General features: G+C 39.0%; 1 protein-coding gene across 1 annotated transcript; it reads left to right on the top strand.

Annotated features, from left to right (window-relative positions):
• The first annotated feature begins 2667 nt into the window (after positions 1-2667).
• On the top strand, positions 2668-7578 carry CTLA4 (cytotoxic T-lymphocyte associated protein 4). Its single transcript, XM_075318994.1, has 4 exons — positions 2668-2748; positions 3185-3535; positions 3638-3765; positions 5651-7578. Exons 1-4 carry the CDS (start codon positions 2694-2696, stop codon positions 5738-5740), a joined length of 624 nt encoding a protein of 207 aa, XP_075175109.1. The 5' UTR covers positions 2668-2693; the 3' UTR covers positions 5741-7578.
• Positions 7579-14127: the final 6549 nt, after the last annotated feature.

Genomic DNA, 14127 nt, shown 5'->3' with positions numbered 1-14127 from the left:
ACTGGGCACCGGGTGTCTGGGGCTTGGACTCAAACATGGACTTTTTTTTTAAAAAAAAAGTCTGTGTCCAAGTTCGAGTACAGTTCGTATGCTAATAAAGTTTGTTTGAGGACTGCAGCGCAGCATTCAACGAGCTTTATTGCATGCAGAAGAAGACAGTACACTGCTGTCAACAATAAAGATGAAATAAACGAAGTGTGCTTCCTGACTTTATTTGAAAAGTAAAACAGACAGCTGCGGGCTGAAACCCTCAGCTGTCTGCTTTGCCTAAGCAGGTTATCAAACGTAGAGGGGATTGCATGCCATTTTTGAATTATTTATTTAATTAATTTTTAAAAACAGCATGGAGTCCGCTCTATTTTTGATAATCAGCCAAGTTAAAGCAGACAGTTGAAAGCTGGTACAATCAGCATGGGAAGGCCCATGTTTATTGAGCCATTCCCATTACTGGGAATGATTTATTTATTATTGGCCCATAAAAAAATAAATAAATAAATCTTTATTTTTATATAGCGCTAACATATTCCGCAGCGCTTTACATACATCAGGAACACTGTCCCCATTGGGGCTCACAATCTAAATTCCCTGTCTGTATGTTTTTGGAGTGTGGGAGGAAACCGGAGTACCCGGAGGAAACCCACGCAAACACGGGGAGAACATACAAACTCCTTGCAGATGGTGTCCTTGGTGGGATTCGAACCCAGGACCTCAGTGCTGCAAGACTGCAGTGCTAACCACTGAGCCACCGTGCCGCCCATACCCATGTTTATTTGGCCATTTTGCGCCATTTTGTCAATTAGATGCATCAGTCCTGGAGCTTTACCCGGCTATCCTCAATTGACCTTGTGCATTAGCAATTGGGGTTATACTTGTGAGATTGATATCAGCTGTGAATTGACAGGTGGCAACAAGCCCAGGGGTTAGTAATGGACAGGTGTTTATAAGACAACCCAGTTACTAAACCAGCATGTATAGAGTTAAAAAAAGTTTATTTGAATAAAAACTCCCCCACATGCTCGTAAATATCAGTGACCTCTGGAGCCTCATTCTGAGAAAAGTTCAATAGTAATCGATGAACATTGTGGGACAATACTATGTGTATTATATTGGACAGTCAATGATTTATTTTGAAGTAATAAAGCAGTGAACAAGGGCATGTAGGCGAGTCTTCATTTCCCATTGGATGAGATTGGGACTTCCAGGATTTATCGGTGCATGAGACCATGTGTTGGAGTCTTTATTCAACTAAACTTTTTTTTTCTCTGTGTCTGTGTGGTTTTTAATTCTATACTTGCCTGGTTAGAAATGGAGGAATCAGATAGATGTCCATCCATTACTAACCCCTGAGCTAGAGGTCAGCTGTCAATTCAATTATGACATTGAGTCTACAAGTATTACCTCAATCATCACTGCACCAGGGCAAATAAGAAGAGCCGGAAAGAGAGTCAGAAACGCTGCATCTAATGGATGTCCCTCATTGTGAGGTGGCTATGGTCTGCTATTTTAATGCTGGTGCTGGTAGGGACAAATAATCATGGGCCTTCAAAACCTGATATTTCCAGCCCCAAGCTGTCTGCTTTACCTTGCCTGGTTATCGAAAATAGGGCAAAGTCAACACCATTTTTTTTTTTTTTTTTTTTTAATTTAAATAAATAATTTCAAATAATGGCATGGGATTCCCTATATTTTTGATAATCAGCCAAGGTAAAGCAGACAGTTGAGGATTGCAGTCCACAGTTGTCTCTGTTTTACCTGTTCTGAATGTCAAAAATAGTCTGGAGCCATAGCTGTTTTTTTATTTATTTTTTATCTACATGTTTGCAGGGCAACTGTCCCTTTTCTGCTACCTTTTACAACTCCCTAGCCCTTACTATGACCATTTTATAGCACAGATGTTTGGGTCTTTACTGACTTATGTGGGGTTTGGGGTCCGAGGTGAAATTTGGTTCAAGTCCAGGTTCCAAACCAAAATTGCAATTAAAGTCCGGCCAAACCCGGGGAAACCAAACATCCGCACATCCCCATCTTTAAGCAATTGTTCAAGAGCAGCACAAAATGTTCTATGCATGGTGTAATATTGGAAAAATTCATGGTGGCTAATGGGCATTTAAAGCTCGAAGATTAAGCATAGTTAACAGTATTAGAACTGAGAAAATGTTTAATTAAAACTGATAACATATAATCTGGAAACCTTAAGAACAGTAAAAAAAATCACTATTTTATTTTCAAATGTTGGTTCATAAAGTGTTAACATTATATGCTTTTGTATATTAAATTGGGTTCCTAGAATAAAATAAGCTGAATATAAACTGTGTGAAATTATCTCTATTTTCCATACTAATAGGCATGTTTTGGTCGCGCTGAATTTTACAGCTCTTATGTGGTTCTCGTTATACGTAATGGCTCCAGCCTACCACTTCCTTTCTTGTAAACCCAAAACATTACACAGTGAAAAGGTTTCTGATTTGAGGTTATATATGTAGATGTGTGAACCCTAAACTTCATTTCAAAGTAACAATACCCTCAGATATTTCCTGACAGCAAAATTTGAATTTAAATTTTTATCCAGGTATTCTTAAAGATTCATGGATGCAGTAGCACCTTAGTCTTCATATAGTGCTAAAATATAAACCTTTTTTTTTATATATATAAGTGGAAAAAGAAGAAACTTTGAACATTACTTTTGGACCACAATGCTTCATCAAGTATTCATAGCATTCATCTGTATCTATAACGGGATGTCAGAAGGTAGGTGGAATTAGGCAATGGGGTTTGACATTTTGGGGGGAAAATTGTTATTCAGGTAATGTTGGTTTTAATTAACGGTCTTTAATCTACTGATTTCATAAAGTGATAACATTTTATTCTCATAGATATGACTATATTTGGTTAAGAAACATTTTTATGGGATGGGAAATTGTATGACATAATAAAATAGAATTTAAGATACATGATATAATATTTTGCACTTGTGAAAGAAATGTGATAGAGGACATATTACACAATCTTGTATAAATGGAATGTTTCTGCTTCAGTAATTTTTATTAATAGAATATCTCATAGTACATACAGAGCACATATCTCCATTGAAGTACATGATATTATTATTATACAATTTCTCATAATAAAAGACATTTAAACCTGTTAATTTTACTTATCGAATACATATATATCGTTGCCACAGGTACCCAGGTGACTGAGCCAGCTGTGATAGTCGCCAATAAGCACGGAGAAGCCACTCTGATATGTGACTATAGCGTTTATGGAATGGTTGAAGAGATCCGTTTCGGTCTCCTGAAGAAAACAAATAAACACATATCTGAGATTTGTGTTTTCTCTTTCAACACTAAATATGTACCTGCTTCTACTGGAGACAGCATCAAATGTCTAGGCATACCCAGTCCACACAATGTTACCTTTAACATCTCAGGGCTAAAGGCAGAGGACACAGGGCTGTATTCTTGTAGGATGGAAGTCATGTATCCTCCTCCTTATCGGGCCACTGAAGGGAATGCAACTCTTGTTTATGTCACTGGTAAGTCAAGTGAACTTTTATCAATCACTATTTCTTTGGAAGTCAATTGTCAACTTGTTTTAGTCAATGGATGTAACCCAGTGGCTCTTGCTTATTTCATAGATTTGACATACCAATGCGCACAATCAACGGATCCAGTAGAAGACAACATGTACAAATGGGCATTGCTCATAGTCTTTGCGGTGTTGTTGTTGTACAGTTTAATAGTCACTGCCATTCTTCTATGTAAGGTAAGGTGGAACCCTTCACAGATATAGTTCAGGAATACATCACTTTATACCTGAATAATAGTACTGTTTAATTCTGGTTATAATATGCCGAATGATTGCATCACTAGACAGCATGCTATCAGATAAAATGAAATTCTAAGAAATCCAAAGACTAATTAAAGAAAAAATTCTACTTTTATTATATAAATGCATAACACAGAAAGGTACATTTACAGTTCATTGTAAATATAATATTGTTTTCATTTCATGTATCGAAAACTTAATGAAATAGTTGAATTATCATTATTTGTTTTGGCTGCATGAGTGCAGGGTGGATTTTCTGAGTGGCGGCCTATCAGATCACAGATACCTCAACTCCATCCTACTTATTTTTCCCCAAGCTATGTCTCTGTTCACATCTGTAGAAGTATTTCCGTATGTCTGCTCTTTATAGAAACTGAAATCTAAAATAAATAGCAATACCAGATCCCTGTATAGCAGGTACCAGCGGAGCCTGCAGAACTTTATTGAGTATAAGGGTACGTTCACACGAGCGTATGACTCGGACGCATTGCACTCTGACCAATGTTGTTCAATGAGGGAGAGCACATGGTCATTTTTTTTTCTCATCCCGATTCTGGATGAGTGAAAAGTTGCAGCATGCTGCGATTGTCAGAGAGAGCCGTGTCATTCGCATCCATACAGGTCTATGGGTGTGAGTGAAACATCGGACTGCACTTATGATATCCGAGTGCAGTTGAATACTCACATCAGCTGACAATGGAGGAGATCTGATGGGGAGATTAGTCCTTCTCCTCTGCAGCTCATTCCTTCTCCTCCACAGCTTTGATCTGATCGCAGGATTGGATCACAGTGGCATGACACTCGTCTCACGCTGGCAGCACAGTGGGCGCATATCGCATCCAATGCACTCGCATAAGATGCCATACCATCATGTGTATCCAGCCTAAGGCCTCTTTCACACGTCCGTGAAAAACCACACACGTTCTTCACGGACGTGTCAGAGGTGCGTTTTGCCCTCTGTGACCCGTGTTTATGGGCTCCGTGTGTTCTCCGTGTGTTATCTGTGATAACACACGGAAAACGGGAACTTTCTACTCCCCTGTCCCTGGCATTGCTCTCCGTGGTGCTGATCTTCGGTCTCCGGTCCTGCGACTCCCCGCTGCTGCTGCTTCCGGCCACAGTGAAGTGAATATTCAATGAGCATAATGAGCGGCGGTCGGCAGCAAGTGACAGCAGCGGCAGAGACTGCAGGGCTGGAGAAGATGACTAATGTTTTGTTTTTTTTCTCACAGACACATGTCTTCTCTCCGGTGCGTGTCACATGAAACATATCCGCCGTGTGGTCCGTGTGTGTTACGTGTGACACCCATGATGCCGGAGAGAAAACGAACATGTCGGCGTGAGAAACACACGGACACACGTAAGTATGGAACGGACACACGTTCCGTCCGCAAATACTTACGTGTGTCCGACACCATAGGAATACCTAGGTTTACGTGTGTATGTGTCTCCGGTACAGGAGAAAACTGCCAAACACGTACCGGAGGCACGTGCGTGTGAAGGGGGCCTTAGTCTGTAACCACCATGACTTACTTTTTTTTTTATAACAGCTCAGAATGTTTTGCTTTTCTTTCTTTTTCCTTTCTATATCTAATGCACATGTGAACAGAGTCTAAGCATGACATTAAAATATTGAAGCACCCATAAACAAGAATTGTTGATGAATCTCTATACCCAAAGTATTGCTGTCAGTTACATTATCAGATGTTTGGTGCTTTACATCTCTTATCCATGTTGTGTGCTACATTATTTTATTACTGCTCTAATATATTCTCTGTTAGTCTTTCTGCTCTAATTAGTACCATCTCTTATTATGTTACAGAAAAGAAAGAGAAGGTGGGATATCGGATATTATGAGCAAATACTACAATCTCACGACAAGAATTATCACCCGTATTACGTTCAATTTTGAATTCTAAACCAGGTGTGAACCCTGAGCTTTACTGTACACCACATCATCAGTTTTTACAGTATCTAGTTACATTATGTTCTTTTGTGGAACGATTGTTATGTTACAGATCATTTTAGGTATCTAATTTTAAGGTATATTTTAGCCTAAAGTCACTTATAAACCATGTTTATTTAGTGCTGTTCACAAGAGAAATTTTCAGAAAGTGTAACATTCTTAGCAAATGATTTCTTGTCTGTAGAAATATGTCAGGGGTTCTTCGATAATGGGGCAACACAAGAAAGTACTTGAAAAGGGCTGTTGTCCTATATGTCAAGAGATTCTACAGCACACCGAGCGTTTTGAACCAGCGCTGCCATACTACTTAGTAATTACTTTGTATTATTCACAGTTACATTATAATGCTTATATTAACCTTCTACTATTACTGGAAAACAGTAAAATACTCTGCTTAGTAGGCTAAAGTGAATGTCCACTCTTAAACATCCTTTTTTGTAGTGACTAGTTTTTTTTTTACATAACTCCAAATTACTGCTGTAGAGTACAAGCTGTTATCACGCAGATTACAAGCTGTCACCTGTCCATGGGATAGTGACAATAATTCAACTGCAACACTGTTCAGATGATACAATCCTGACCCACTTGTAAATCTTAGTACAACACCTTAATTGATAAAATGTTATTAGCCTACAATCGCCACAACAAGGATATTAGATGCTATAAGAACACTTATTATTCTGGGTAGCTTTCCATAATAGGCTATTATGTGTACATGAGAAATAGCAGCATTTCTGGCCTTTATTTGAGTATAGCAGTTTTCACTTTTGTAGATATCATTTCTAGTGATCAGCGAATAGTAAAATATTCAGATTTGGATTATTAGTACCAAATGCCTAGTACTATTCCAGTATTTGTCATGAATAATGAACCTAATGCAAGTCAATGGGGACCTGAGCAGTTTTATGGGAAATCTTCAAGAAAAATGCTAGGGTTCCCCAATACCAAACCCGAATATTTTACTGTTCACTCATCACTAATCATCTCTTTATGTTTTCTCTAAGCTCCATTTCAGAGAGGGTGGAAACAAGCTACTGTTATATCTCCCATACAAAGCACATCCTGCTCCTCTTAACCCATGTACATACACAGAAGGAACAAAAGTATGGAACACAGCAGTAATAAGCAGTGTAGCTGTAGCTCCGACCGGAGAAGAAAAATTACTCTAAGGTGTAACCATTGTTTTCATTTTTATTTCATAAATTAATAGTACATGAAAATAAGCAGCTTGTAATATATCTTATCAGAGAAATTTGCTTTGTTCTCTGCCAGAATTGATCAGTCATTATGAACATTCTCAATTCTGAGGTAAAATCTGTATTCAGCGAAGACTTTCCCATTACTGAGATAGGAGATGAAAGTTGGTGCTGATGAGACTCTATGTAGATAGAAGTGGGAGGAGCTAGAGGCAGAGCTCCACCCCCTCCTCACTTTTCTGTCTGTGTAGTATCTCACAAGGAGCTGTTTGTGATTTCTAAATAAAGATGGGCTAAGAGCAGTAAATGTGTTAAAATAAAACTATCCCCCTGCAGTGCCACCATTTCAGGTTTCCTTTCCGAGCCTGCAACAATGAGCTCCTTTACATCATTCCTATATCATGTTAGTCTACTTCATGTAAATAGAATTTTATCATTTAACTCAGGGCTCATCAGAAAAAAAACTTTGACCACTATAATTATATTGGATAATAAGAAACAGCATTAAAAAATACATGATTGTAAATTGTAGACTTTCTCTTTAAGCTTACATTTATGCTTCATAATATATGATTAATATTTATTCATACTAAGCTTTAAAAAATGCATTCACTAGAAATGAACTTTGACATTATGACTCGTGTTCAAATCATTGAAAGTGATCAAAAATCTGTGTATTGCAATATAATCATTTGTTTGTTCATTCTTGGCTAACTAACATCACTTACCACATGTTCATCAGATAAAATATGTTCTATGCACCTTAATATTAGTATTTTTCCATATTCAACTCGTAGCCAGTGTATATGTTTTAATTTCCAAAGTGCTTCACTTTCGATGGTAAGTTTGCGAGTTTGTTTTTGCAGAACTTGTATTATCCACCTAATCTTAGAAATAGTTATCTAGTCTTTTGAAATTGACCTCTCGTACTTAAAGGGGTGTTCTCAAGTTTCAAAGTTAACTCCAATCCAAGGGATAGGGGATAACTTTCCGATTGCTGGGGTTCCAACTCCTGTGACCCCCACCAATCCTGAAAATCAAGGCTTTGAAGAGCGCTGGCTGAGTGGAGCGGATGTTAGTCGTGTGCACTACCTCTACATTATTTTTAGTAGTTGCACCAAAGAACAGCCAAGTGCCGCGCTCGGTAATCTCCTGCATTCCCATGTCCCATGAAGAATGATTCGAGCAATAGTGCGCATGGTCAACCTCTCCACCATTCTGCAGAGCGAACTGGGAACCACTGTCGTTGGACACTTTAGCGATCAAAAAGTTATACTCTATCTTATGGATAGGGGATGATTTTTAAACTTGGGAACATCACTTTAATAGAGATGAGCACAAAAATACAAACTACACTGGTCCGGCACCCAGTTCTGTCCTCCACAGAAGCCAGAAAAGTGCAATGTGCACGAATGTTCTGTCATTCCTCTGTCTGGCCACCTGGGGGCCTCTGCAGTTGTGTGGGGCTAGTAAGCTGCAGATGTTCACAGTTCACAGATTGCTAGTGCAGAAGTGAACACTTCTCTGGCCCAGCTGTCAAGAAGAACTGATCTGTATACTGGACTAGGGTAGTGGGAATCTTTTTACTAATCTTTCCTGCAATAATTAGCTAGTCTAATATGGCTGCCAATTCCCCAACAAAGGAGGAAAATGATAGTTCATCAGGTGAAATGCTTGTTAAGGGTTTATGCTTATTGACTTGTAGCTACATCACCGATCGGCTACATGCAATGTTATTGATGGTTGTTTAATTGCCCCTTTAGACAGGCCGGCTGCACTTTCATGCACGCAGAATGATCCATAATGCCATTATTCTGTGTGTACAGAGTATCATTATCCTTCGTAGCACATGTACTGTTTATAAGAACGATAATTTTTCAGCAAACTTAAAAATGTGTCACCCATTGAACAAGAGCAGAGCAGGCGATAGGTAACTTGTGTAAATAAGGCGATTATTGGAAAACGAGCAGTCCTAGGACTTTTCTTTTGCGATATGTCTAGTGGAAAAAGTACCTTAAGTTTATTAAATATCCTTGCTCTTGGCAGCACATCATCCTGTGTAAGAAGTGCTGCTGAGAACAATGACTTTATGCACCATTGTTCTGTGCTCAATAAAGTTCATTTGGCCAAAAAATGAACATGGATCAGGTTGTTTGTATTAGATCGGTGGTTGTTTAATCCCTTTGGTGAACAGCTAAAGTCCATTAAAGATTAGGATGCTGAGAGGTGCACGTGCAAGCCTTACGTAATATGTTCTGCAAATATCCTTACATGCTAATAGTCTGTGATGTGTAATATCATAAAACATCATCTTTAGTCCAAATTCACACAAATCTTAAATGGGTCCATTTTAGCACTATATTTACAACTGCAAAGCCAGGAAAACTCGAGGTCTGATATCCCAAACAAACAGGATCTTCAATACTTATGACAATTTTCGTTAAGTCCTGCAGTTGGGCCAGAATTTGGTGCTAGAATATGGTCTCAGAAATGAGCTCATATTGTATTTGGGCTGTCTGTTGTATCAATATAGTATATTGCATTCTATGTTTTCTGTGAAAATACAATGGCAATACTAGTAACACGTAGACTATCCAAACAAAATATGATGTACACGTCTTTTGCTTGTGTGTAATATACTATGAACAGAATTATTACTAACAATAAAAATGATGAGAAAAAATGATGCTCGTTTTATTTCGGAATTTTGGTTAAAATGGGGATTGGATGAATTTTTTGAACCAAGCTGCAAAAGGTTTTCAAACTTTGGTCCCCCCAAGGCCACAATTTTAAAGGGAACCTGTCACCAGATTGGTGACTATAAGCTGCGGCCACCACCAGTGGGCTCTTATATACAGCAGTCTAACATACTATATATAAGAGCCCAGGCTGCTGTGTAGAATGTAAAAAAGACTTTATAATACTCATCTAAGGGGCGGTGCGGTGCAGACTGGTCGGATGGGTGTCTCTATTCTCCGATACCGCCGCCTCCTCTTTGGGCCATCTTAGTCCTCCTTCTTCTGAAGCGTGGGTGCATGACTCGTCCTACGTCATCCACACTAGCCTGCATTAAGGTCATGTGCAGGTGCATTTTTTATAAAGATTTAGAGTAGAATACAGAAAAACTAAGCAATTATTTATTCACAATGATGATACTATAATTAATTATATAATTAACCATTTAAAGAGAACTACTGAAGGCACACTAAGTAGACACAGTCAGGTAGTAAGGGTGACATGCAATTTGGCAAGTGTTAATTGGAGGGGAACTAGGCAATTCCCCAGGGCCCCATCAATAAAGTTACGTACCTATATGAAGCGAACAGAGGATGTACATCAAAACGTACAGTGTATAATGCTGTATATCCTCCATAATCCTGGTATGTTTCTCTCCTGGCAGTGTTGGGTCAAATATTGAGAGGGAAGAGGAGAGCCAGCTAGCAGCACAGCATTGTACACACAGGACAGAAAGCAGCCTGCAGTCCTGTCTGTGCTTTTTCTCCTTCCCCATCATCATCATGATTGACCCGTCCACAACTGTCCTGGGATATATATAGATATATAGATAGCTGGTGAAATAAGTATTGAACACAACCTCAATTTTTAAAGTAAATATATTTCTAAAGGTGCTATTGAAATTAATTTCTCACCATGTGTCAGCAAGAACCCATCCAATCCACACAAGTAAAGAAAGCAAACGATATATGGCCACAAACTAAGTTATGTGTAATAATGAGAAATGATACAGAGGAAAAAGTATTCAACACACTAATGAGCAGAGGTGGAAAAAAGTCATGGAAGGTCATGACACCAGATGAAATCTATCAGTAATTTGAAAGCAATTATGTCTCTTAATGAAAAATAATGTCAGCTGGTTGAACTGATGGTCTATAAAAAGGTGTCTCCTTACCAATGTGCCACACAAGAAACATTTCATAATGGGTAAAACCAAGGAGCAGTCTCAAGACCTTTGCAACCTTATTGTTGCAAAACACAGTCCTGACATTGGTTAGTGATGAATTTCTAAGCTACTGAAGGTTCGAGTAAGAACTGTAGGGGCCATAAACCGGAAGAGAAAAGATATTCACTTGACCATAAACCAGCCACAACCAGATGCTTTTCACTAGATTTGACAAAGAGGAGTGAAAAGAGGATCACACCGAACCTTCAAGATTCCAACAGTATTTGCATGGAAGAATGGACCAAAATCACACCTGAGAAATGCATGCAACTAATTTCACCATACTGAAGGTGTTATGAACTTGTTATCACCAACACAAATTTTTGCACAAAGTATTAAATACATTTCAGCAAGCGTGTTCAATACTTTTTCTTGTGTCATTTCTCACTATTACTCATCACTAAGTTTATGTACATTTATGGTTTTATTTTGTTTCCTGTGTTGATTGGATGGGTTGCTATCAAGACCTGGTAAGATACTAATGTCAAAAGCACTTGTTGAAATATATTTGTTTAAAAATTGGTTATGTGTTCAATACTTATTTCACACACTGTATATATAACAACAGGAAGATGAAAAATCGACCGCAAACAGCTGCTATGCCAAACAATTTCTTTTTTATTCAAGCGTTCTTTTCATCGGTGCAGATAAAAATGCGGGAGGTGACTAGGATGCGAGTCCCTCCAAAGGACGACGGCCGTTTCGTCTGTGAGCCAGACTTCTACGGGTCCACGTCGGGGAATGGCCGCACGCACCTTATAAAGGGGAGTGCATCCAGGCCACATCACCGCACATTAAAAACAGAGGAATGCACACATGATAGTGATTAACATAAGTGCAGACAACACATCCCATTTAAAACATGGTCATACAATCAATGTGACACACATTTCAAAAACAAACATGAAAACAGGGGAAAAAAAAGGAAAAAATTCAGGAAAAAATTCACCTGAAAGGTACAGAGGCATTTATCAATGTCATATCAATACATAACTCATTATGTTCATGTTATTCTTTTTAATGACATAACCACTCATTTATCAAAAGATCCAAAATGAATCCATCACTCGAAAATAATTTGCAAAAAATCAGTTTTATGCAAGCCAGTATTATAAGAATACAGCTAGGTCGTTACGGTCATTCAAACCCAGGTTTCCCTGCGCTCCAAATTTTATTATCATACTTGCTTCTTTACGTAGCAATAACTTATGGAGATCGCCCCCTTGTGGAGGCAGGGAAACCTGGACTAGTCCTGCAAAGCGCAAGATGTTGGGATTACCTTCATGTGCTGTGCGAATGTGTTCTATTAGCCTAGGAGAACCTTTACCTGTGGAGATCGATTTATAGTGCTCCCTAAAGCGTATGTACATGCACCTTATTGTCTTCCCTATATAAAATCTTCCACAGGGGCATACAATCACATAAACCACATACTTCGTCTTGCAGGAAATAAACTGCCTGACCTGGTGAGAAAAAGAGCCAATTTGAAGAGATGTACCAGTGAGATGTAAGGCGCAAAACTTGCAGTGACCGCAGCGAAAATTCCCAACAGGCGAACATTTCTCGAGCCATGTGGACTGACAGGTCACCCTGTTTTTCACCAGCAGATCTCTCAAATTATTACACCGTCTATAAGAGACTAGGGGTCCTGCATCTGTCATACTCTTTAGATCCGGGTCGTTGGCAAGGATATGCCAATTCTTTTTTATGGCTTTTTTTATTACTCCATCTAAGGGGCCAAACCTAAAACTGAACATAAACCTATTTACGGCATTGTTCGTTTTTCTCACCTTTTTTGCCTTTGCCTGACTATGTGACAATTTTCCAATACCAAAAGATTGGCTGACCCATAGATTTTCAGAACTCTCAGAACACGCCTTCTCATACGCAGAATCAATTAGTGTACTAGGGTAACCCCGTGCCAATAACCTTGATCTTAAATCCCCAGCTTGTTCTTCAAAAATCTCTTTTACATTATTGATCCTTCTTAGTCTCAAAAACTGAGAGTAGGGTAAAGCTACTTTAGTATGAGTGGGGTGGGCACTCTGAAAGTGCAGTAACGAGTTAGAGGCAGTTGGTTTCCTATACATCTTTGTCAATATTAGATTTTATATAGGGAAGACAATAAGGTGCATGTACATACGCTTTAGGGAGCACTATAAATCGATCTCCACAGGTAAAGGTTCTCCTAGGCTAATAGAACACATTCGCACAGCACATGAAGGTAATCCCAACATCTTGCGCTTTGCAGGACTAGTCCAGGTTTCCCTGCCTCCACAAGGGGGCGATCTCCATAAGTTATTGCTACGTAAAGAAGCAAGTATGATAATAAAATTTGGAGCGCAGGGAAACCTGGGTTTGAATGACCGTAACGACCTAGCTGTATTCTTATAATACTGGCTTGCATAAAACTGATTTTTTGCAAATTATTTTCGAGTGATGGATTCATTTTGGATCTTTTGATAAATGAGTGGTTATGTCATTAAAAAGAATAACATGAACATAATGAGTTATGTATTGATATGACATTGATAAATGCCTCTGTACCTTTCAGGTGAATTTTTTCCTGAATTTTTTCCTTTTTTTTTTTTTTCCCCTGTTTTCATGTTTGTTTTTGAAATGTGTGTCACATTGATTGTATGAGCATGTTTTAAATGGGATGTGTTGTCTGCACTTATGTTAATCACTATCATGTGTGCATTCCTCTGTTTTTAATGTGCGGTGATGTGGCCTGGATGCACTCCCCTTTATAAGGTGCGTGCGGCCATTCCCCGACGTGGACCCGTAGAAGTCTGGCTCACAGACGAAACGGCCGTCGTCCTTTGGAGGGACTCGCATCCTAGTCACCTCCCGCATTTTTATCTGCACCGATGAAAAGAACGCTTGAATAAAAAAGAAATTGTTTGGCATAGCAGCTGTTTGCGGTCGATTTTTCATCTTCCTGTTGTTGGATCTCCTAGCTGCTCAATACCGACCAGCACGCTGCGCCTGCAAACCAGCGCTACATGGCAGTCATCAGCACGTGAGCCACTGAACTTGGAGGTAATCTGAGGGCAGGCGGTGCAGGACTTGTTCACTTGTTGCTACAGTATATTTGGATTCTTTTCTGGAGTCTTTTTTGCACGCTGTTGCCGGGCTCAGTACCAAAGTTCGCAAGAGACTGTGTGTTTTATCAC

Source organism: Anomaloglossus baeobatrachus, chromosome 7 (genome assembly GCF_048569485.1).
Source record: "Anomaloglossus baeobatrachus isolate aAnoBae1 chromosome 7, aAnoBae1.hap1, whole genome shotgun sequence".
NCBI lineage: Eukaryota > Metazoa > Chordata > Amphibia > Anura > Aromobatidae > Anomaloglossus > Anomaloglossus baeobatrachus.
Note: the sequence above shows the minus strand (reverse complement) of the source record. Positions and strands in the feature narration are given on the sequence as shown.